Here is a 25,195-nt window from a genome sequence, read left to right as displayed (position 1 = left end):
TTTCTAAGCTTCTTCAACAACCTCCAGAATATCTTACCACCTTCTTGATATTTATTTTCTGTGTTCTTGCCAAAGTCCTCCCATGACTTTTGTTTATCTAGTTTTACACAGTGTTTATCTTTCTTACATTACTATTACTATTATTACGGGCAACTCCTGGGAGTCTTTAGACTCATCGAGGGAGGCCCCAAATCATATTCATCACAACTATTTGACATTCATACAGTATCTATCATACCTCGCCTTAAACTCATTCACTGTCACAGCATCCACCACAGACTCAGGGAGCGCATTCCACTCATTCACTACTCTAAAAGTAAAGAACCCAGCTCTAACACCTTTACTAACCACACTTTTGCCCAGTTTCCATGGATGTCCCCTAGTCCTCCCACAACCAGCCCTGTTCTCAAAAATATCTTCTGAATTAATTTTATAGAAACCCTTCAGTAATTTGAATGTCTCAATCATATCTCCCCTCCTCCGCCTATCAACCAATTTTTGCAACCCACAAATCCTCAACCTGTTCTCATACGGTTCATTCCACAGACCTGCTATCATCTTGGTCACTCGCCTCTGGATCCTCTCCACCTCCTCCCCATCAAGAAGAAACCTAGGTGACTAAATCTGAGCACAGTAGTCTAGATGGGGTCTTATCAAGGCTCGATACAGAGGAACAATAACCTGCTTGTCTCTGCTTGTCAACGTATTCTTCAGCAACCAAGTGATTTGATGAGCTGTTTTGGTCACTTTTGCAATGTGTCCCCTAAATTTCAATTCCTTATCCACCAACACTCCTAAATCTCGTGCCTCATCAATTTCCTGGAGCAGGGTTCCACCAATGCAGTAAACTGCCGCCAATCTTTTCACCCCAAAATGCATAAACTTACATTTTGCCACATTAAACTGACATCCATTCTCCTTAGCCCAGACCTCCAATCTATCCAAATCATCCTGCAAAATTTTGACGTCATCTGCATTCACTATTGCCCTACCCAACTTTGCATCATCCGCAAACAAATGAACTGTTCCTCTCAGATCATTTCCTATATCATTTATGAACAAATTAAACAGCAGTGGTCCAAGAACAGATCCTTGTGGCACACCACTAGTCACAGGCCGTCTTGTGGACTCTACTCCCGAGTAAACCACTCTCTGATATCTCTCCGTCAACCACCCTCCTATCCATCTCACCAACCCTATGTCCATTCCCATATGCTGCAATTTACTGATTAGAATTCCATGTGGAATCCTGTCAAAGGCCTTGGCAAGGTCCAGTAGAATCACCGTAAACCCATTACCCTTATCCAGTTCAGCCGTCACTGTGTTATAATACGTGAGCAAGTTACTGAGGCATGACCTACCCTTCACAAAACCATGCTGTCCCCGATACAGTATCCCATTTTCTTCTATCCAATCTTGTATTTTCCTCTTGACTATTTTCTCTAAGACCTTGACAATGATTGCTGATATGCTAATCGGTTGGTAATTTACAACAGCAGTCTTGGAACCACCTTTATGCAGTGGAACTATTTTCCCCTCTTTCCACCCGCTCGGGACTAACCCAAACCCGAGACTCAAATTAAACAAAATGGTCAAGGGTACTGACAATTCTTTAGCTGCTTCTCGTACAACACGAGCTGGTATACCATCCAATCCCACAGATGTATTGACATTGAGGTTATGCAATAGACTACTCACCTCCACTTCATTAACCACAATTCCCGTATAATCTACTGGTTTATTCGTTTCTGCAATGTCACCACCTGGATGATATACTTTTGCAAAGTGCTCACTTAGTAACTCAACTATCTCAACTGATTCAGTTACCTCCCTACCATCGGCATTCTTTAAAATCAATCTGCCATGTACATTTTTCCTTTTACTTGCTACATATCTAAAAAACTGTTTAGGATTCTCTTTAGCCTGCATGGCCAATGTTCTTTCGTAATCCTTTTTTGCTTTTCTTACCACACTCGTCACCCTTCTGGCCTGCGCTTTATACCGTTCATGTGCCTGCCGGTCACCCTTCTCCTTAAATTCCCTCCATAGTTGTTTCTTTTTTTGCAACTCAAGCTTAATGGTGTTATTCATCCATTTAACCCCTACTTGATTTATTATTCGGACTCTAGGTATACAGTCAGCCATTGCTTCATGCAAGCACTTCTTAACTACCTCCCATGCACTATCAACTTCTAGTCCTTGCAGTTGTACATGCCATGGCACTGAACCAATCAAACTCCTAAGTTTGTCATACTTTCCAGCCCGATAATTCCACATGTACCCTGTCTTAATTGAAAATTCTACACCTTTAGCCACCTCCCAAGTTAAGACCCTATGATCACTCTCACCGATTGGTGGCAATGTGGTCATATTTGTTACAGCCAAATCCTCAGATGTAATTACTAGGTCAAGCACTCTCTGACCCCTAGTATTTTCCATTACATGCTGTTGCAGATAGTTATCCCTTAATAACCGCATAAAATCCAGTTCCTTCCTCCCGTGTGTCCTCTCCTCACTCCAATCAATGCGACCATAGTTGAAATCTCCCATAATAATCACCCTCCTTCTATTTGCTTGTGCATACTGTCACCACCATCTTTTCCATCACCTGGTCTATAGCAGCACCCAATTGTATATTTAGTTCTGCTAGCCACAATCTCACACCAAATGGCCTCAAATGTGCTCTTTTCTCTATCCTGCAATTCAACTTCTATTCTCCTTGGCTGGAGCTCATCAGCTATCATCAACAATACTCCTCCCCCCATTTTATTCTCTCTGTCATTCCTGAACACACTATACCCATCACATTCAATCCCACTAGTTATATCATCTACAGTCAGCCATGTTTCACTAATACCTATAACCTGTGGTCTGGAAGTGCCAACCATGGCCAAAAACTCTTCCTTCTTGTTCCTAATACTCCTAGTATTAGTGTACATGAATTTAAGACCCCCATTAGCCCCAACCCTACCTTGATGCCTTATATTAACTATCCCACTCAAATTTGTTGTCCTTATTTGCTCTGGCATATTATATTCATTCTTACATTCAACTGCCTCCATAAGGACTGTATCTCTTCTCCCCCCCCCTAACAAATCTAGTTTCCCTGAATTTGCACATCCACTACATTCAGCAACACTTTCTCAAGTCTTCTTACACCGTAACCATTCAAATGCAAGCCATCCATCTTATATAGATCCTTTCGCCCATCAAACTCACTCCACACATCCATAAATTCCACACCACTCGTCATACATAACCCACGCATAAAGTCATTTGCAATTATAGCCCTCCTTTTAAACATTTCACTGTCATACCGTGGCAAAAGACTAATCATTCTAACTCTCTCACTCTTTTCTTTTGCTACCTCAAACAATTCATTCAGGTCTTCTATCATTTCCATTTTATCTCCTTTCAAATCATTCGTACTTGCCACAACAATCATTTCTTTCACCCTTTCCTTTTGCTCTCTAATAGACGCAGTTACGTCCTTTATGGTCGCACCAGGTTGGTACGATTTTGTCAAATCCTCTACTAACACACCTCGTACTAACGAGTCTCCATACAGCACTCTATCCTTCATTTTGTTCATGTTCACATTCATACGTCTATTTTTCCTGTCATACCTTTTATTATTGGTTGGTTCATTCAGTCTACTTTTGTTCATGCACTCTAGCTGCTGTTTTGCTCTTTCTATCGCACTATTCAACAACGCGATCTCACTCAATGCATCTATCTCATCTTTTTTGTTCTCTGAGAAACCATTTATACTATCATTCACACTTTCTACATTCACACTCTCACAATTTTCATGTACAACCTTGCCGTTTCTTGTCATATCCCTATTTCCTTCATTCTGAAGGTTGACAAAAATATCACACTCACGATCCGAAATACACTTCAATTCTGCATTCTCCCTACATTTTCTACACACATTCAATCCTTTATTATCATCTAACCACACTCCGACCGCACTCCGTAAAGCGTACATTTCACAGCTAGTACACTTACTCATTTCTTTTATGCTACCGTTCTTTGATAACGATGGCGAACCTTGATTACTGGCCGCCATTTTCCTTCGCACAGGTGCCATACTTATCTGTAACGTGTTTTGTCAAATTATACGTTACAGATAACATTTTTCTCTGTATTCTCTAAGAGCACAAGCACTTATTTGCAGGAACTTTTGATATTATTATTATTATTATTATTTGACACCTCCAGGGAGTCCAAAGACTCATCGAGGGAGAGTGTGCCAACAGCATCGAACGATTGGCCCCCTTTCAACTATTAACCGTGCTCAAACTTACTTAACTGAGCCATTAGTAGCAGAGGCTCTACCAATCAACCAACCTTTGCCGGCAAGGTTGGTTTCTTCTTTTCCTTCACTGCCTCTTTAACTTCCTGTGTCCACCATGGAGTTCTGATTTTTCTATCCTTGCAGTCAACCTCACCACATGGCTGAATCAATCAGGGTTTTCTTCAAGGTTGGCCACTGAATCTCCAAGGTTTGGTTTTTGTTCTCAAACTCTTTCATTTTTTCTTCAATAATCTTTGTGTATTTTAGTCTACAGTTCACATCTGAGAGCTGCTCAACTTTTATTCGCTTTATGACTTTCTTACATGTCATTCTTTTCAATATGAAATTCAATTTTATCCTGCTCAAGACTAAATAGTGATCACTTCCAATTTCAAATCCTCTGTACACTCTGGTGTCCTGCATCAGGGAGAAAATATCACTATCAACAATAACATAGTTAATGAGAAATCAAAAAATTCCTCCACTTCTACCTTTAGAACCATCTGTGGGACCATAGGCACAAATAAGTTTCATTGTCCAGTTCCCCATTCTGATATTTGCCCACATCACTCTACTTGAGACTGCCTGCCATTCAAGAAGATTAGCCTCGTATTTAGTGTTGAATACTATGGCTACTCCGTCTTTTCCTTGATTGTCATTGCCTGAATATAACATTTGGTATTTATTGCTCAGAAAGATATCACCAGTTTTTGTTGTTTTTGTTTCAGTCACCCCTATTATGTTGATCTGGTACTTATCTAATTCCTCAGCTAACTCCATTTCTTTGCCATTCAGGCTTCTTACATTGATAGTACCGATCTTTAACTCTGGTGATATTGAGTTGGGGTGTGTTTTCAGATTTGTTCCAGTAGCTGACTTTTCGCTGTTTGCCCTGGTTCCCTGGCGAACACAACGGGGACCTTGTTTAACCGGGTGACTCCCCTCCCGGCATGAAATTTTGTTATGTTGTACCATCATTTTGTATTTTGGTTTAAGCCAATAAGAATACAATTTGGTCGGCTAAATCCCAAATTGCCAGCCCATCCTCTTTCGTTCAGTATCCAGGTAGATACCCAACAGGGCGCACCACGAGAAGGTGAGGATTGGACATTAGGTCAGAAGCCTTGGTCGATTCTCCGCATTCCTTTAAAGGCTATGTGGAGGTCTTCTCTGAGTTATACAGCTTTGACCGTTAAGTACCCCTGTTGTCATTGTTGGAGTTTGAAAAGGTATCCAAAATTCCAGTTTTCTGGAATTTGGGATATTATGTAACTAATTCACTATATTGGACTATAAGTAATGAAATGAATATCTCAGTGACTTAGAAAATATATTATATTTTTTTTTTCTAGTTTCTAACAGAAGCTATGCTGGATTACAATATTCAAGGAAATAGACAACCCTTAAACGTGATTTCAGATATTGGGCATGCATTTCACTTTTCAGATACCAGATCATTTCTTTCTGTGAGTACATAAGCATATGTTTGTATATACTGAAATATCAAATTTTGGTCAAATTAAGAACTTAATCTGACTGAGATTTATTAAATTTGAATCAAATGTTTAATGTAGCAAATTGAGTGAAAAATAGGAGTTTGCAAAAATAATTTTGAGACTTATGGCTGTAGGCTGTAGCAGTTTTTGAGATACTAACCATAATTTCTCCATTCATTATGTTGGATTTAATATCCACTTAATTTATATATATTAAGTATTGACTTGGGAAAAGAAACTTTCACATTTTTAAAAATTTCATTGTGAATGAAGATTTTGTAGTTTTCATTTAAATATTTTTTTTCGGAGAATTGAATGCTGGTTATTAGAGATGTTGGAGGGTTTTAATTTGGAAATTAGGAAATTTCATAATTTGGAAAATTAAACTATTTTAATGAATCACAGTTACATTGGTATTATCACATACAAATTCAGTGAGGTGATAAAATCTGTTACACAAAAGTATGCTAATTAGTGGTAATCTTGAAATTATGTTCTGTTGGACTTTGTCTTTTTATTGATGTAGAAGAGTATCCTAAATTTTTGGCAGCTTTATGCAGAAGTTGGAAATATTTAAAATTGCATTAACAGATTCTTTAAATAATCTTTTTTACTCTGTAGGTGCACTGATGGAGAACCATGGATTTATCATGGTTCTCCATGTAATCCTTATGTAATCTTTGTTTGTCTTTAGTATTGAAGTTATAATTTGTACAAAGCTGGAAAAAATTTGGGACACCCTCATAGATAACAGAAAAGCTAGCTGTCGGCTTAACACCAAGGAATAACAATCATGCAGCCAGAGTGTGCACTTCCTAGCAATCCTCTAGAATTTATGGTGTTAAGAGCATTTCTAATTAGAGCAACAGACTGGGAGTTTTTTTTTGATGTTGCTGTGACAGCAATGAAATAGCAAATTTGTTCAAATACTTCAATTTTCAGCACATATTGGAATAAACTATTAAAATATACTAAATTTAATTAAAACATACCCCCCCCCACACACAAAGTATTCAAAAGGTGTCGCTGTAGCCCAGTCATGGAATTACTTCATGCACAAACTTTGTTTTCTTACACTTGGATAAAGGATTAAACCAAGTATATAATTACTTGGTATGTTTAATTTATAGTATAACCAAGTGGAAAAACTTCCAATGACTTTCTCTAATGCAGAGTATTTTATGGGAAGGGTAGTGACACTTCCCATAATGCATAGTATTATACATACCCATAAGGATATGTGCTTTGCATTATGGGATACTAAGGTAAGTGATGTGAAGTCATTAACTTCAATATACGAGTTGCCCCAGTCCTGAAAATAGTTCAGGTGCAAACTTTGTTTGCTTACACTTGGATAAAGGATTAAGTCAAGTATATAATTACTTGGTATCTTTAATTTATTATTATTATTATCCAGGCCTCCATGGAGTCAAAAGACTCATTGTGGGAGGTCGTTTTTAGAAAACACGAAGTTTATCATAACACTCCTTGAACTCATTAACCTTTCCCGCTCCAACCACTCTCTCAGGCAATGTATTCCAAGGTTCAACCAACCTCCATGCAAAGAAACCACTCCTCACCCTCTTGTGTACAGCCTCTTGTGTACGCCTCTTGTCATCGCTCCTTCCCGCCGTTCCACCAAGTGAAAGAACTCTCCAACACATATTGGAATAAATTATTAAAATATACTAAATTAAATTAAAATATGCTCTCTCACACCACACGCAATTTATACTCCATCCATTTAGATGAACACAAAACTTACACGTGCAATCACAACTATGGTCAATCTGGTCTTTCAGACCATGGATTGGATACCACTCACAGATCTCCTTGAAGAAACCACCATGCTACATCACAGTAAATTTAAGAAAGAAAGTTTTTAGAATCCACAGCGGTACTTAGAAATCAACCAAATTTAAACAAATATGGTTGCAAATAACTTCCCAAAATTTGGAAAACATTAATCCTTGGAGATCCCAATTTACAACCTAGGTCTCCTACAAAGGCCCATAGAGGGCACACCATCCACCTAGGACTCTCGAGTCATAGCCACTTTTTATTCAATATTGTGTTACCTTTGTGTGTATGTGTTGCAAATGTTTGTTGTAATCTCTGAAGATATCTCAATGACAGATGAAATATTGGAAGCATTAAAAATAGTTTTTAATCTTTCCTAGTGATACTCCATTAAACCTCCAACATTATGTCCTCCCAGCACTTAAGCCTTAATACATGATTAAAACTGTCCCTTGTGCACAAATGGGTATGAGGTCAGATTGTTATGGAGAACCAGGATTTTTTCATATTGATGGACTGTATAACTCTACAAATGCAGGTTTCAATTTCTTCAATGTAATCAGTTACCATTCTGAATTAAGTTTGATGCCTCTCACCACAAATTCTGCAATGAAGATCCCAGCTCCCTGTGTTCCAGAACATGGTTGTAATGGCTTGACTAAGATATCACCTGTGAAAACACTCAGGCTTTTTACTTAGGTTATCAAAATCCTCTTTCATTGAGGATTTTGACTACTTAAATGACTTTTTATCTCCTATATAGTTATTCTAGGCATCCACCCACAAAAAGTTAATAAATATTCAAATCTTGGTGCAGTTAATATATTTATTAAAAGTATAATCTTCAAGTTTTGGACTTCAAATCTGTATTATATTAAGGATGAAACTTTTTCTGAACATACATTTTGAGATATCTTAAAAATTAAGGTTTGACTCATATGCAGAATTTTTTACATTCTTTTTTAGAGTACTGTACGTTATGTTCTACCCTACTTAGTCAGCAAGGCAACACCTCAGATTTCCTCATTATTGAAGATACTTGCCAAGCAGATGCACATGCATCGTAGGGAAATGTTGATGAATAATTTTAAGTATATCTTCTCTTATTTGGTCTGTCATTGTGAAAATGAAGAACTCAGAAAAGCTCTCATATATGTTCAGGTATGTGACAGTAATAATGAACTGGTTGTTTTTGAAATTTGTGACTTTTGCAGTAGAATGCAAAAATAGTATATCACACACACACACACATATATATAATAAATAATGATGATGAAATTAAATAAAGTATATAAAATTAAAAAAAATTATATCATTACATATGCTTAGGACAACAGATATCATTGGAACAAAATATCATGGACGAAATTAAAAGATGCATGATGCTTGGTTGGAAAGCATTTAGAAACTTACAGTCAGTATTCAAAAGCCAGCTGCCATTATGCCTGAAGGGAAAAGTTTTTAGCCAATGTATTCTTCCTATATTGACTTATAGCTGTGAAACATGGACACTTAAATGCAAAGGAAATTGAAAAATTAAGTTAGTATGGAGAGAAGTATGCTTCGTATCACAAGACTATTGTATCACAAGACTGGATCACAAAAGAAACGTGGATAAGAAATCAAACCAAAGTTTCTGACATCATAGGAAGAGTGAAACATCTGAAGTGGCAATGGGCTGGGCATATTGCTCAAAGACGAGATCAATGATGGACAAAAGAAGTGCTGTAGTGGATTCCATGAGAAGAAACATGACCACGACTCTGACCTAAATCATGGTGTATTGATGATATCATCAGATTTTCAGGAGTGACATGGTAAAGGAGAGCCATGAACAGACAGTTTTGGAGTAATCTTGGAAAGGCTTTCATCCAGCAGTGGATTGACAATGGCTGATGACGATGACCCCCCCCCCCCAAACACACAGGAATGAAAACTTGTTTATATATTTTTGTGTTTTCAAAATAATACAATTAGTTATATATTTCATATTGTTAAAACCAGTATTAAGTTCACTAATATTTAAAGCTAATTTAAAAGTAATTTAGGAAGCATTAAATAGTCTCTTTAGTTGAATGGCTTTCACTGTATCTACTTATAGTATTATTGTCAAAGCCAAAAGCAGTCCTCGGAGGGTGCCTCAGAAATTTCACATCTCAGTAATGTGTTAGAATCAGCAGCCAGTGACCAACAAGTAATTTCCTCTGTGTAAATATACCTAATATTGTGATAAGTTGGTTAATCTTATCTATGTTATGTGTACATGCCCTCCATCCAGTTTGGCTCTGCTATAGGATGAAAAATCTTACTATTTCATGAAGAGGCCAGCTAATTTACATGTAGTTGAAAAGTCCTTATAAAGATTCCTTGCATCCTTAGGTCATTAAAGTATAGTATGAGTGAGAGTACCCTGGAGTACTTCAGCATTGATAAAGAATCCGTGAGAAGCAATTATCCACCATGACATATAGTAATGATCAGAGAGGAAACTGACAATCCAATCCAATCATGAAGGATAGGAAGCAGACCATGAAACGTTAGCTTGGGCAGAAGATCTTGATGCCAAACATAATTGAATGTCTTGGAAACATTAAAGTGACTGCATGAATTTCTCCAAATCTTTCCATGGCCTCTCCAAAGGTGGATAATGTTAGCAAGGAGATCTGTAGAATAAGAATGGCAGAATCAGTATTAGTCATCACTGATTAACAGATGGATCTCCAGGTATTAAAGAAGCTGGTTGTTGAATGGCATCAATTTCGAGAGTATTGAGATAAAGGCATCTTCCTTTTTAGGGGCAATCTGGAAAAAAAAAAGGCTCACTTCCATGTTGTTAGGTAAATGCCAGTTGAGTGTGACAGCTTATACAGATGATATAGGATGATTATTAATTCTGGAACACAAGTTTTAGCACAGCTGGAAGGATACCATCTGGACTAGAAGATTTATTAGTATCATGGCTGTTCAGTATTTTTCTGAAGTCCTTTTGCTCAACAGCCATGACAAGAGAACAGAAGGCTCGGCTGCCATTTTTTCAGGAGGCAAGCTTATTGTTTCGTTTAACTCTTATGACATCTACTCTGGGCTGTAATGTAAGCCAAGTGAGAATCTGGAGTTTTTAACTAGAGCCATCCAATGTGTGCCTGAATTTTGTCTTGTTCTGCTTTGGCACATTTGTTGGATAACCAGGGCTTGGGTGGAGGACTAGGATTTGCAGTGGAGTGAGGAATGAAGGGCCGCATTCCTGCAAGAATAATTTCAGTTGTTCACTTTATGTGCTTGGATTAAAGAGCAGAAATAATAACAATAACAGCCCATGGAAAGGAGATATGAAAATCCTAACAATTATCCCAACTGGCACCATTGTAGTGCCATAGGATACTCAGCTGAGAGAAGGATAATCTTTAAAAAAAAAATAAGCATGAACAAAAACTGAAAACTTTATTAATAAGAGACCATACGATTTAATGAATAAAATACAAATTGCCAACCAGTTTCGCTAGCTACTGTCTAGCATTATCAAGGCTGTACTGGTGTAAATACAAATGCAACGTTACATGAATACAGAAGCGTTAGTACCTATTAGGCCATTACATTTGATAATTCTCGTTTGGAAGTGCACATGCGTTAGTCAGAATCTGGTACATGACCACATGTTGTGTGGTTTTTCGCGAATTGTAGTTCTGTTGAGCTGAGAGAATTGATGAGATTTTTCCATATGTCTTTAAGAATAGCACCCTGATTTCTCTTTAAATTGCTGCCTGTGTGTAGCACCACTGCTGATTCTTTAAAAGTTCTGTGTCTGTAGTCATTCTCGATGTAAGGCATAGAACTGTTTTTCCAGTCTATAATATGATTGGATATCGTAAAATGGTGAGCTAAACCTGATGTGGTTATTCTGTTGTGATTTACGTCTCCCACATGTTCTTTCTGTCTTATTTCAAGACTTCGAGAAATAGAAATCAGGGTGCTATTCTTAAAGACATATGGAAAAATCTCATCAATGCTCTCAGCTCAACAGAACTACAATTTGCGAAAAACCACACAACACGTGGTCATGTACCGGATTCTGACTAACGCATGTGCACTTCCAAACAAGAATTATCAAATGTAACAGCCTATAGGTACTAACGTTTCTGTATTCATGTAACTTGGTGCATATGTATTTACACCAGTACAGCCTTGATAATGCTAGACAGTAGCTAGTGAAACTGGTTGGCAATTTGTATTTTATTCATTAAATCGTATGGTCTCTTATTAATAAAGTTTACAGTTTTAATACATTAGACCAAATATGAACAATTTAAGCATGAACAAAGTCAGAGTTGCCAAGAGGAGAGCTAACATCAGCAGTGTATTTGAAGTGAAGCTGAATACCAGGAGAATGATGAGGATTATCTGGTATTCTAGGTTGTTTAATGATTTATGTTAGATCATTACTCACAGCAAACAGTTGTACTTCTCTTCCAGCTTGGTCTGTGAAGTTAGAGAAGAGGGCCTTCTGTGAATTATACACCCTCTGTCCAAAAAGAAACCGAACTTTTCGAAAATAAAAGAAACTTGTGGTTCCACCTGTTGTATCTTTTTGTTGTCGAAAGCGATAGCGTTGTGTCAACTGTTTATGGCATTTGTTTCATCAGAAGCTGAGAAGTAGTGCCAAGAGTGACAGTGTGTTTTGTTTTCTCTGTTTGAAACTCAAAAAATGAGTTTCAAACAGAGAGCTGCGATTGACTTTTGTGTTAAACTTGGCAAAAGTTTTACTGAAACGCATCAAATGCTTCAAAAAATCATATGTGGTGATGAATGTTTATCCCGTAATCAAGTTTGCAAGTGGTTTAAGCAATTTCAAAGTGGTCGTGAGACGCTTGAGAACGACGAAAAGCCAGGCCATCCAAAAACTGGACTGAGCAAAGTTAACATCTAAAAAATGCGTGATTTCATCAAAGAAAACCTGAAATTGTCCGTGAGATTGATTGAAGATGAATTCATCATCATCTCATCATCTTCCTTATACCCTCTTTTACCTTGCGGTGTCGAGGGTCCATTGATCATCGGACCTCACTCCGTTTACAGGATAAGGTGGTCAGCCTTATGCCCCGGTGTATCCTATGGTCTGTAGTGTTGAGTTCTCAAGGCCAGTTTGCCTGCTTTGCGGGATGAAAAACCCCAGAATAAACTGGGGAAAAAACCCTGCTGTCCACGCCCAAGACTGGTTAACTTGGCTATGGCTAAGGAAGATCCTTCAGCTCCTCACGTCATCGACGGGAATCGAACCTAGGACACTCCTTCCCCAGGCATATGGTTGCGAAGCGCAATTCCAAAATCGACCATGCACAACATTTTGGCCGAGAGTTTGAGTCTTCATAAATTGAATTCGCGATTTGTTCCCAACAACTTGACCAACGACCAAAAATTGTATTGAATTGAACACTGCAAGGGCCTCATTAAAACCGCTCATGATGAAATGTGGTGTTTTGAGTATGAGCCCAAAACAAAGCACCATAGTGCTGAGTGGAGACCACCAGAAGAGGGGCATCTGAAAAAAGTCGCTTGGAGAAGTCAAAAGTAAAGAAAATGCTGATTTGTTTCTATGATTCCAAGGGCATTATTCACACAGAATTCATTCCGCTTGGTCAAACAGTCAATGGTGAGTTTTATCTTGAAGTTTTGAAGCGATTGATAGTGAGACTTCATCGGATACGGCATGAATATCGTGATGACCGACCGTTCATCACTGTCATCCTTGGCACTATAACTTCGCTTCTAATGAAACAAATGTCATAAACAGTTGACACAACACTAATGAAGGTTGTCGCTTTCGACAACAAAAAGATACAACTAGTTTCTTCTATTTTCGAAAAGTTCGGTTTCTTTTGGGACAGAGGGTGTAGATAGTGGAATATCAATGAAAAATTGTCACTGTTTGGGTAATTACAGGATGACTACGAAGTCTGGAAAAATAGCTGAATATACATAATCAATGGTTTATTGATATAACATTACAATACATGTTATGTTAAATGATATTGTCCTTCATTAAGTATGTGGTTCAGTGTACTGTGCAAAGTGCAGTGAATGTGGTGCATTAATGCACCATTTCCATCTACCTTGTACATGCATTAGTGATGTGTTGCCTCTGATGAATTGTGTGTCTGATATTTGCTGATATACCTGAGCATTTAGCATATCCCAGAAGAAGCCAAGGGGGGACTCAGATCTGGCAAGCATACAGGCCCACTTCACATGGTCACATTGTCCACTGCAGTTGGAGAAATTATCATCCAACCACTCCTTTGTGTAATGGGATGGTGCTATCCTGTTGGAATCACTCTTGGTGATCTTCCCCTAGCCCATCTAGTGTCAGCATTAATTTGTCTCTTAACTAGGTCAAATACATTTTGCAAGTTCTGTTACCTTCACAGAAAAATGGTTTCAAGATGTGCTTTCCACAGGCCACGCCATCACCTTTACTGTCCCTATCAGGGGAATTCACACTGAATTCCCCTGATAGGGAATTCAGTGTGAATTGTGTTGTTACTAATATTGAATGTTTTTTTTTTAAGGGGATATTTTATCCCACATTACTTCAAAGCTGAATAAGAAAACTCTAAGATAAAAATCAAAGAGTTTCATGCCGAATATAGCAAACTATAAAAGTTCGGCGAGTCCAAGTATGAGCAAACACCTGGGTGGTACAATATCGGGCAACTCGTTGTAAAGGTGGATAAAGCTACGATCGCTATTCCTAGTATTTACCCTAATGTAAAACTCGTCCCCTAGGGGATGTATGTTGTTTTACATTAAGGGAGATAGGTCACTACTCAGACCGGTTTCAACCTTTATTGAGGTCTCATCAGTGAGTAGGTAGACCAAATAATACCAAGATTATAGAGATAATAGCTTTAATACTTTACAGTACGAGTTGTCAAAAAGGTGCACAGATAAATTAATGAAATAAAGAGCCAAAAGGCTTCACTTTGGTGATGTTAAAATTATTTAAATCAATTATTTAAATGAAAATGAAATAGCGGATGAGGTTATGGCCTTGGAAGGTGAGGATGGGAGTGAAGATAATGAGGAAGAAGAAACAACACGTCCAGATGTTAAATTATCAGTGATTAGATCGCATCTCGACGATCTAATAACATTTATTGACAATTCATCAGATAATGAAATTCAGCTTTATCACACACATTTTCATAATTTTAGGGAGTTAATTATAAAAAAAAGCAAAATTCAAAAGTTCAAAAAAAAATTTGATAGTTTTTTCAAAGCAGGATTACCTAAACCAAGCGCCTCAACATCGAACATTAACTTCACACCAGAACGGACCCCCCCCCCGCCCGAATTAGTTCGTTATATCGAGGGTTTACTGTACTTCGTCTGCAAACTTTGTGTGCTTATGCACAATAATGCAATGTGGTCGTATCAAAGCTTTATAAAGAGTAATGATAACAAACTCCCTTATTTCTGCTTATCAGTTTGTTCTTCAATAACCTCCCTCTCACTTCTGCCATAACAATATCTTCACTTGTATAATATACCCTTGCAAAGTTATCACCCAGTAGCTCAACAGTTTCATCTGCCTCCGTCACCTCTCTACCATCACTACTCATTAAAGTTATCCTTCCGTAGTTATTCTTCCTCATACTTGCAACATAACAGAAGAACCCTTTGGAGTTTCTTTTTATCTGCTGAGCTAACTTCTCATAATCTGATTTTTCCTTACTTACCATGCTGGTCACCTTTCTCCTTAATATACCCTCCATAGCACTTTCTTTTTTTTTTTTTTGCAGCTAATGCTTAATGATACTACTCATTCACCTAACTCAGGGGTCGGCAACCTGCGGCTCTTTGAATGAATAATTGCGGCTCTTTCTGTTATTAAGCAATCTATTTTTGAATAATGCAAAATGAATGTTATTTGTTAAATTAGAAACTAAAAACCCTAAATTCAGCATTTAAAATAAATTAAGGACGTTTTACATTAAGTGAAGGATATTTTACAATTGGAAATAGTATATGCGATGCTGAAAAATGTAATACTTTCATGTTTGAACTCTTTGAAATCATACACGATAATCCTTCTTTACATTCTATTTACATTTTACAAAAATTCTACTTTATGGTGAATATGACTTCCCATTTAAACGCACTAAATAAGAAACTACAGGGAAAGGGAAATACATCAGTTTTGCTTTTAGATTTCGTTTGAACAAAAATTATATTTGCTTGCGACAGACTTAGAGAAAGGCACATTATACATACAATCTCCCATTAAATGCAGATTGCATATTGAGTAAATATGCAATCTGCATTTAATGGGAGATTTGAGGAATTTAGAAAGAACAAGGCAACTATGTCATTTTTATTGCGACCACTTGAAATTAATCCTGCCAAACTAAATTTTTCACCTTTTGCTGGAATTGATGAGGCTGCATTTCAACTTCAGTTAGAGGACCCCTGAAAACCCAGGATTTGTGGAATTCAAAATTTAGAAATCTTAAAGCTGACCTAGAGGAGTTGGAAAGACAAAAATCTGCCCTTGCAATATAACATAAATGGTCTGAAATAAAAGATCTTAAAAAGCAAGATTGTATTTGACACGTGGAATTGTTTACCGGACACTTACATTCGGTGATTTCAAACATAAGCATTTGGACTTCTAACGATTTTCGGATCGACATATTTCTGTGAGCAAATATTTTCTAATATGAATTTTATTAAAAGTAAGTTGAGAAACCAATTTAACAATGCGAGTCTTTCGTCATGTTTGAAAATGAAAATTACGATGTATTCACCGCATATTGAGAAACTATCCCAAGAAGTTCAACAGCAAAAGTCGCACTAAGAATATATTTTAAATTAAAAAAAAATTAAAGAAATAGATATGTTATTGGATTTTATACATATGTTTTTGTAAGAAGGAGGAAATCATTGTTTTATTATTTAATATTTAAAAATATCATATAATTTCGTGTGACATGCCAACCCCTATGTTTTACAAGTATGATAGCGTGTTACTGTAAAAAAAAAAAAAAAAAAAACTGAATAAATAATTTAATTATAATATTTTTAAATGTAGTTTCTAATCTGAAGCAGTGATGAGCAATTAAATAATAAATCAAATACTCGGTTCGATCTGCATAAAGAATATTTTCTTTTTCTTTGATAAGAAAGTATTAATTTATTTTCCATTATTTAGGCATATTTTAATTTTTTAACCTGCACAAATAAATCCACATGTAAAAATCAACATTCATAAAATAGATTTTTAATTAAAATAGACTAATTCTGCTATACAAAACGAATACCGTAGAATGCACAAAAAACCTGAGAGGGCCATATGCATATCGTGGACCATTGGTTGCTCATCACTGCATGTGGCTCTCTAAATTTTTTTTAACAGATATAATTTTAAAAATGGCTCTTCAATCCAAAAAGGTTGCCAATCCCTGATCTGACTCTTACTCAATTTACCTTCCATTATAGTATTGGAATATATATATAGCATGATATTGCTTCCTCCAGATACCCCTTGACTGTTCTTTATGCACTGTTATATACTCTATAACAAAGTGAAAAAACTTCCTACAAATTTTCATCATTCATTCACTAGGCAATTTTTTTTTCTTAAAAATTAGTTTAATCACAATTGTTTTTTTTTTTTTTACATTTAGCATTTCATTATAAATTGTATTTTTTATTATTATTATTATTATTAAACAAGACCTCATGGAGTCAAAGACTCATCTAGGAGGTCCTTTTATCTCGCACACATCTCATCATACCGTGTCTTAAACACATTCAAACTCCTTGCAGACACCACACTCTCAGACAAGGCATTCCAATCACTCACAACTCTGCACAAAAAAAACCTGCCTCTCACTCCCCTACTCACACCCTCTTTATACAGTTTCCAGGGATGACCTCTGGTTCTCCCCTGATCTCCCACTATTCTCTGTAGAACTTCTCCACCATTGATCCTATAACAACCCCTTACCAACTTGTAGATCTCTTATCATATCTCCCCTCTTCCTTCTCTCCACTAGACTCTGCAAATTACATCTTTTCAATCTTTCCTCATACTCAATATTCCAGAGGTCAGAAACTACCTTAGTCAGTCGCCTTTGGACCCTTACCAACATCTCTTCATCCTTCTGAAAACCAGGTGACTAAATCTGGGCACAATAGTCAATGTGTGGCCTAATCCAAGCTTTATACAACAGAACAAGAATCTCCCTACTTCTACATGTCAGTGTCCTCCGCATCATTCCCAGAAGCCTTTGTGTTGTCTTCACAATTTTGGCGATGTGTCCCCTCAATTTTAGATCCTTATCCACTATCACCCACAGATCTCTTATTTCCTCTACTTCCAACAATATATTCTCACCAAGCATAAATTCTGCATCCCATCTTTGTTTTCCAAATTTTAAAACCTTACATTTTGCAACATTGAACTCACATCCCCATTTGCTTGCCCAATCACTCAATTTATTTAAGTCTTCTTGCAAGGCCACAACATCTTCACTACTCTTTATGGTTCGTCCCAACTTTGCATCATCTGCAAACAACTGAATATCTCCATCCAAATCTTTGCCAATATCATTAATATACAAGTTAAATAGTAATGGCCCTAAAACAGCCCCCTGAGGCACTCCACTAGTGACTTTCCTTTTCCTGGATATTGCACCCCCATACACAACTTGTTGATACCTATCAGATAGCCAGTCTCCAATCTAATGCACTAATCTAATATCCAACCCCATCTGCTCTAGTTTGACTGTCAACTTATCATGAGGTACTCTATCAAAAGCTTTTGTGAAATCCAAGTATATTACTGTGTATCCTTCTCCTCTGTCCAAGGAAGCAGTCACTTTATTGTAATAAGTAGATTACTAAAACATGACCTCCCTTTAGCAAATCCATGCTGTCCATCAAAGATTATACCATTGTTGTCAACCCAACTCTGGATCCTAGTTCTCACAAGCTTCTCCAACAACTTAACCACAACACCTGACACACAGATAGGCCTATAGTTTGATGCTTGAATTCGATCACCTCCTTTATGAAGTGGCACAATCTTGCCCTCCTTCCACTCTTTAGGAACTTGACCAAGTGCAAGACTCGTATTAAAAAAATATGTCAAGGCAGGTGTCAACTCTCTGGCACATTCCTTCAAAATATGCGGTGATATATTATCAAGTCCCACAGCTTTATTTACATCTAGTTTACTCAACTCCCCAAACACCTCTTGCTCACTTACAGTCAGTCTCTTCTCCCCATCATCAACTGCTCTTAATCTCTCCATGAAGTCACATTCACAAGATTGAAAGATCTTTATGAATTGCTCATTAAGTATCTCCATCACACATTCTGCAACAGCTGTCTTTATACCATTTCCTCCAATCAATGTCATCCTTCCATAATCATTCTTTCTTTTGCTGGCTACATATCGAAAGAACTCCCTAGGATTCTTTTTGGCTTCATTAGCTAACTGCTGTTCATACCTCTCTTTAGCTACTCTCACCAACCAAGTCACCCCTCCTTGCCTGGTCTTTGTAGACCTCATGAAATTGGTTACTTCCACTTCTCTTATGCTGCCTCCACAACGCCCGTTTTCTCTGTATTGCATGCTTAATCTCTTTATTCATCCATCTCACACCTACCTTATTTAACCTTCTCACCCATGGTATACATTTAGACATTGCATCTACTAAATAGATTTTGAAAATCCCCCAAGCTGCATTGATCTCTTTTCCAGCTAACTCCTCATTCCATACTACACCTGAGCTCTTCATAATCACCCCCCTTGTAGTTCCACATATACCCTTTTTTCACATGGGTCCTTGCTCTGCTGGCAATCACCTCATGGTCACTTTCACCAATTGGTGGATGATTTGACACCTCATTGATAATTACATCCTCTGATGAGATGACCAAATCCAAGACCCTTAATCCTCGTATGCCCTCTGTTACATACTGTCTGAGGTAGTTATCCCTCAAAAATTCAAGAAACTCATTTTCTTTACTTCCAGTTGCTATCTCTTCATTCCAGTCTATATTGCCATAATTAAAATCACCCATAACGATCACCCTTTTCTTATTTGCTTGGCTTATTTGATTATACATTTCGCTATCACCACCATCCACATTACCAGGTCTATAACAACATCCCACCAAGTATTTGATTCTATTCACCTCTATCTCACACCATACTGCCTCAAAACCACTGGCCCTATTTCCCTCTTGCATTTCCACCTTATATGGACATAACTCTTTCTCTATCATCAATAGCACTCCCCCTCCCTTTTTACCCCTTCTATCCTCACGAAACACATCATACCTTTCCATCTCTATTCCTGTCAGGATGTCGTTCTCATCTAACCATGTCTCACTTATTCCGACAATCTCTGGGTGCACAGACGCAATTAGTGCAACCATTTCATCCGCCTTGTTTCTTATACTTCTAGCATCGGTATACAAACACAACAACTCATTTCTGGATCTACAACTAGTTCCACTGATACCACTCACTCGATGTGATCTCTCCATGCTGGACTGGGGCCATTTCCCTTTCTGCTTCTTCATTTTAGAACCCTTTGCAATTCCATCTGTTTCCTCTTGATCCCTGGTCATCCCATTACTTTCCTGCCTACACATGCTCTCACCTTTTGGAGCATCCACCTTTCTCACGCTGTGTACCCCTGTCCACCCTGAGCCTCCCCGTTTCACTGCTCCTCTTGCAGACCCATTCTCTCATTTTCTATACTCATACCACTCACTTCCCCATTCATTTCCACTTCTTCAATCTCTCCTGTCTTACTCTCCTGCTCTTCCACATCACTCCCCTCTTGATCTGATTGTCTCTCCAAGCGACTCACACCATAACCACTCAAATGCAGTCCATCGCTCCCATACAGCTCACTTCGTCCCTCAAACTCATTCCACCCATTAACAAACTGTACTCCCATTTCCTCACACGTTTCAGCCAGAATATCATTCATAATCCTTGCTCTCCGCCTCATTTCACCACAATCATACCTAGGCAACACAGACTACCCTTCCTGTCACACTATTCTCTTTTATCTTTCCAAGCAGTCTCCTGATATTCATTTTGACATACTCTTTGTTCTCTCTCAAATCATTTGTACCAATTAATACAATTAACTCTTTTGCTCCCTCCCACCTCATATTCAATGCCTCAATCACTCTACTCATTTTACCACCTGGAAAACATACCTTGTGCATTTTATCCTCTAGCACACCTTTAATAATGGAGTCGCCATACGCCACTTGCTCATCTTTCATTAACTCTTTCATGCCATCATGATTTATTTTAATAGTTTTGACCTGAATTCTCTTAATTTCATTCTGCATCCATTTCATTTCTTGCTTCATCCAATCCAATTCACCTTCCGAACCTCGCGACACAGTCTCTCTATCATTAAATCTTTCTAACTTTCTAACTCTCGACCCCCCTCTTCTCACTTTCTTTCTCATTCATCCTTCTTTGTTTCCGTACTTTCGGTCCAACATACGTCCAACTTTCACTATCATTCTTCTCACTTTCACTCTCATTTATCTTTCTTTGTTTCTGTACTTTCGGACTAACATGCGTCCAACTTTCACTATCATTCTTCTCACTTTTACTGTCATTCATCTTTCTTTGGTTCAGTACTTTCGTTCCAACATGCGTCCAACTTTCACCATCATTCATTCTTTTTTCGCTATCATTTATTCTTTCGATTTTTTTTACTTGCAATTTCTGCATCACGGCATTTCTACTTTCATTTGTTCTCTCAATTTTGTTTCTTTCCGCCTCACTTTCGTCCCTTTTAACATCAGTTGTCAAATTGCTCTTTTTCTTTTTTCCTGATTTTTTAACATTTTTTCGCCTCTCTTACTCACCATCGTTCTCTTTCAAACGTACACTCGCGACACAATCGGTACTAGCATGTTCTGACATCAATTTCATATTCGCATTCATCAGTTCCTCGTTCAGGTCACACTTCGCACACACCCTTCTTCCATCCGCTCTAAACATCCACAAATCATTTATGTAATCGAAGGAATACATATAACAGACCTCACACTTAACGAAATGACTGAAATCTAAATTAAAATCATGGAATGACAATGCCGCCGCCATTTTTTTTTTCTCTGCAGGTTACTAGGTTTAATAATAATGATTTCGTAATTTAGTTTAGGCAAGAAAAAACCCCCACACTAATAATATCGGTAGCGTATAACATTTACAGCCGCTCTTACTTAAACAATTACGCATATATACTTAATTATTCCTAGTAAAACTTATCTGAATCAGGAGCTCTTCAAATCGCGTCTGCAGCACTTGGCCCACTAGCGCCCTCTGATATTCCAGCAGATTTCACATTTTTCACTATATTCTCTGATATTTTTCTTTAAACCATAAACAGCTGACTCTCTTCTAATATATTCATCTTTTATATGATATAATTTTTATATTTATTCTCTTAAAAATCTCATTTCCGATTGAGACAATAGAATGGGAGTGTCCATTATTTTATATAATTTAACTTAGATTTTGTGCAGATTTAATTAATTGAATAATAATTATTAATTGTAATCATTGATTTAATTTAAATGATTAATATATTTTAGTAATAATTAAAAGGTATATAAGGACTGATTCACAGTTTATAGGCCTCTGGACTGAATTTGATGGAAGGATAAAAGAACTTATTTAAGACTGATAGATTGCACTTGAATTTGGAGTTAGAAGTTTGTCAGTGAGACAAATGTCATGTCAGTGAGAGAGAGAGAGAGTCCCCCACCCCTAACATAGTATGCCTGTATATGAGTTTTGTAATATCAGATCTCCAGTCAAATTTTACTTGAATGTCCTCATTTCATGAATGAGCACAGTTATTATTTTAGTTGTATTCATAATCTTTCCGAATCCTATATACTCAGGTAGATTTTATTAGATTTTATGTACCCTTTTAAGGCCTTTTTTTGTTGTTTTAGAACATTTTACAATTTTTCATTGATTATTTTACAAACTAATTTTTATCCGTTTTTATATACTTGTTTTTGTACATCTTTCTTTTTAGAAATGCATTTATATACATATATAAATACATATATATTACATATACATATAAGTATTTGCATATGCATATATATTATTTATATATGGGAGAAAAATATATCCTTGAAGTATGGAATAATTACTTCAAAAAATTGCTAAATAAAACAAACAGTGAACTCAATAGGCATACAGTCATGAATACATATCCACACTTGAAGTAGAAAAAACCATCAAATACTTGAAATGTGGAAAGGCAGCAGGAGTAGATGATATTTGACCAGAAATGTTGAAGTATGGTGGTATAAAAGTCTTACAGTGGCTGCACTGCATAGTTCAAAAGGCCTGGACAGAGGGACGAATTCCTGATGATTGGAGTAGAGCTCTCATAGTACCCATATATATAAAAAGGGAAATAAAACTGAATATGAGAATTACAGAGGTATTTCTCTACTGAGTGTTCCTGGTAAGATTTATGCTAGTATACTTGAGAAACAGTTGATAAGAGTTATGGAAGAAAAGGTTGGTGAAAAACAAGCTGGATTCAGTCCAAATAGAGGCTGTCAGGACAAGATTTTCACTTTACAACAAATAGTCGAGAAATCATGGGAATATAACAAAGATGATCTGTATTTAAGTTTTGTCAATCTGGAAAAGGCATATGACAAGGTGCCAAGAGAGAAGCTATTCAATACGCTACAGTTATATGGTGTCAGTGGGGCATTATATCAAGCAATATTCAGTCTTTATTTGAGTTGTAAATCAGCAGTTAGAATTGAAGGAAGTACAGGAAGATGGGCTAATGTTAAATCTGGTGTGAGACAAGGATGTACATTATATCCCACTGTTATTCATTATTTATATGGATCACATTATGAAGGAAAGTGGTATTAAACATGATATCAGAATTAGAGATGTTAATGTCAGCTGTTTGCTTTATGCAGACGATGTTATACTTCTAAATAAATCCGCTACAAGTTTGCAAGATTCCCTGACTAAATTGAATAACTTGTAATAGATATGGTATGAAGGTCAGCAGTAAAAAGACAAAGACAATGAAAATAGGTAGAATCGTTGAAAATGTCAACTGCATTGTGAACGGAGAACCTGTGGAACAAGTAAAACATTTCAGCTACTTCGGCACGATTTTTAGAGATGGTAAATTAAATATGGAAATAGACAACAGAATCAACAAAGCTGGTATGGAAGGAAGTCAACTGAATAAATTTATATGGAATAAGAGAGAAATTTGTCAAAACACTGTCTTGTATACAGCTAATTTAGTGTTTTGACTAATTTCTCTCTTATTCCATATAAATTTTCAAACCAGTTTTAACTTATGGATCTGAGAGCTGGGTCAGAAGTAAAACACTTGACCAAAGACAAGAGACCGTAGATATGACAGTCCTGAGAAAGATTAGAGGCATTACCAGATGGCATCAATGGCAATATCATATTAGAAACGAGGATATTAGGAAAGGACTTGACACTGTCGGCATTCAGGAATGCATTAGCAGAGCTAATCTCAGGTGGTATGGTCACTTAAACAGAATGGGTGAGGAAAGATTAGCAAAACAAGTGTTCTCTGCCAGGTTGGCAGGAAAACGACCCAGAGGAGGACCAAGATATAGGTGGATTGATACTGTACAAAGTACCTTAGATGATAGAAATATAAGATCTGAGAATGTTGGAGTTTTGACAAGTAACAGACTGATTTGGAGAAAAATTTTAGATAGGAAGTTAGTAATGATGTAAATTTTTCATGTAGTACTATCATATCCTGTACACCCCTTGAGGGTACATGTCAGGAAATTGATGATGATGATTATTTATATACATTTGAATCTATAAATGTATATATATAAAAAACTAATTTAAAAGAACAAGAACAGGCCAAAGTAGCTTTAATTTTACAAGCAAAAAAAAAATAAAATTACTTCTAACACCAGACATCCTGAAATTTGTATTGGTTCTACAGCTTATTAAGGTTCCCAAAGTAACTGTGGCAAAAGTGGTCCTTGTTCTGTATTAGTTATTATACTTTGAAAAAACTGAGGATGGTTTTATATGGCAGTAGAAAAGGAATGATAAAATTATATGTAAGGTCACAGTTTAGTGTTTGTGAGGATAGACTTATTTTCACTGAAGAAATACTGCCAGAAAAAGCATCTGTTTGAATGGTATATATATCTACAGCACAGTCAGCTGGTTCAAGTTAAGGTTTTATGAAATGTGTGTATAAGCAAAGATGTCAGGCTATCTAGTTATTCTGTAAAATGACAGAATTATACACTTTAACTATAACATATATTTTGAATAGCATGGATACAAAATATTCCTCTCTAAAATTAATCGAGGAATAATTCTTGATTAATTTCATCTCTTATGCTAATTTATTACCTAATTGTGACTTTATTTTTGTATCTTTTTATAAACTTTTTAGAGCTTGTGCATAATATTATTGATGTTGTTGTTTTGTCATCACACTGCATAATTTTTCTCTATATTTTATCGAAAGTTTTCTCATAA

The 25,195-nt window shown here is 36.8% G+C and overlaps 1 protein-coding gene across 1 annotated transcript in view; it reads left to right on the top strand.

Annotated features, from left to right (window-relative positions):
- LOC150101877 (serine/threonine-protein kinase ATR-like) overlaps positions 1-25,195 on the top strand; it is an 860,597-nt gene that overhangs the window by 333,156 nt on the left and 502,246 nt on the right. Inside the window, exons 22-23 of the mRNA XM_090399924.1 lie at positions 5,653-5,766; positions 8,563-8,757. Coding sequence (XP_090256050.1) covers positions 5,653-5,766; positions 8,563-8,757 — 309 coding nt within the window. The remainder of the gene's footprint in view (positions 1-5,652; positions 5,767-8,562; positions 8,758-25,195) is intronic.

This window comes from Typopeltis vanoorti, chromosome 11, assembly GCF_054136105.1.
Source record: "Typopeltis vanoorti isolate ZY-2024b chromosome 11, IOZ_Tvanoo_1.0, whole genome shotgun sequence".
Classification (NCBI taxonomy): Eukaryota; Metazoa; Arthropoda; class Arachnida; order Uropygi; family Thelyphonidae; genus Typopeltis; species Typopeltis vanoorti.
The sequence above is the reverse complement of the archived record's forward strand: the minus strand, read 5'-3'. Positions and strand labels throughout refer to the sequence as shown.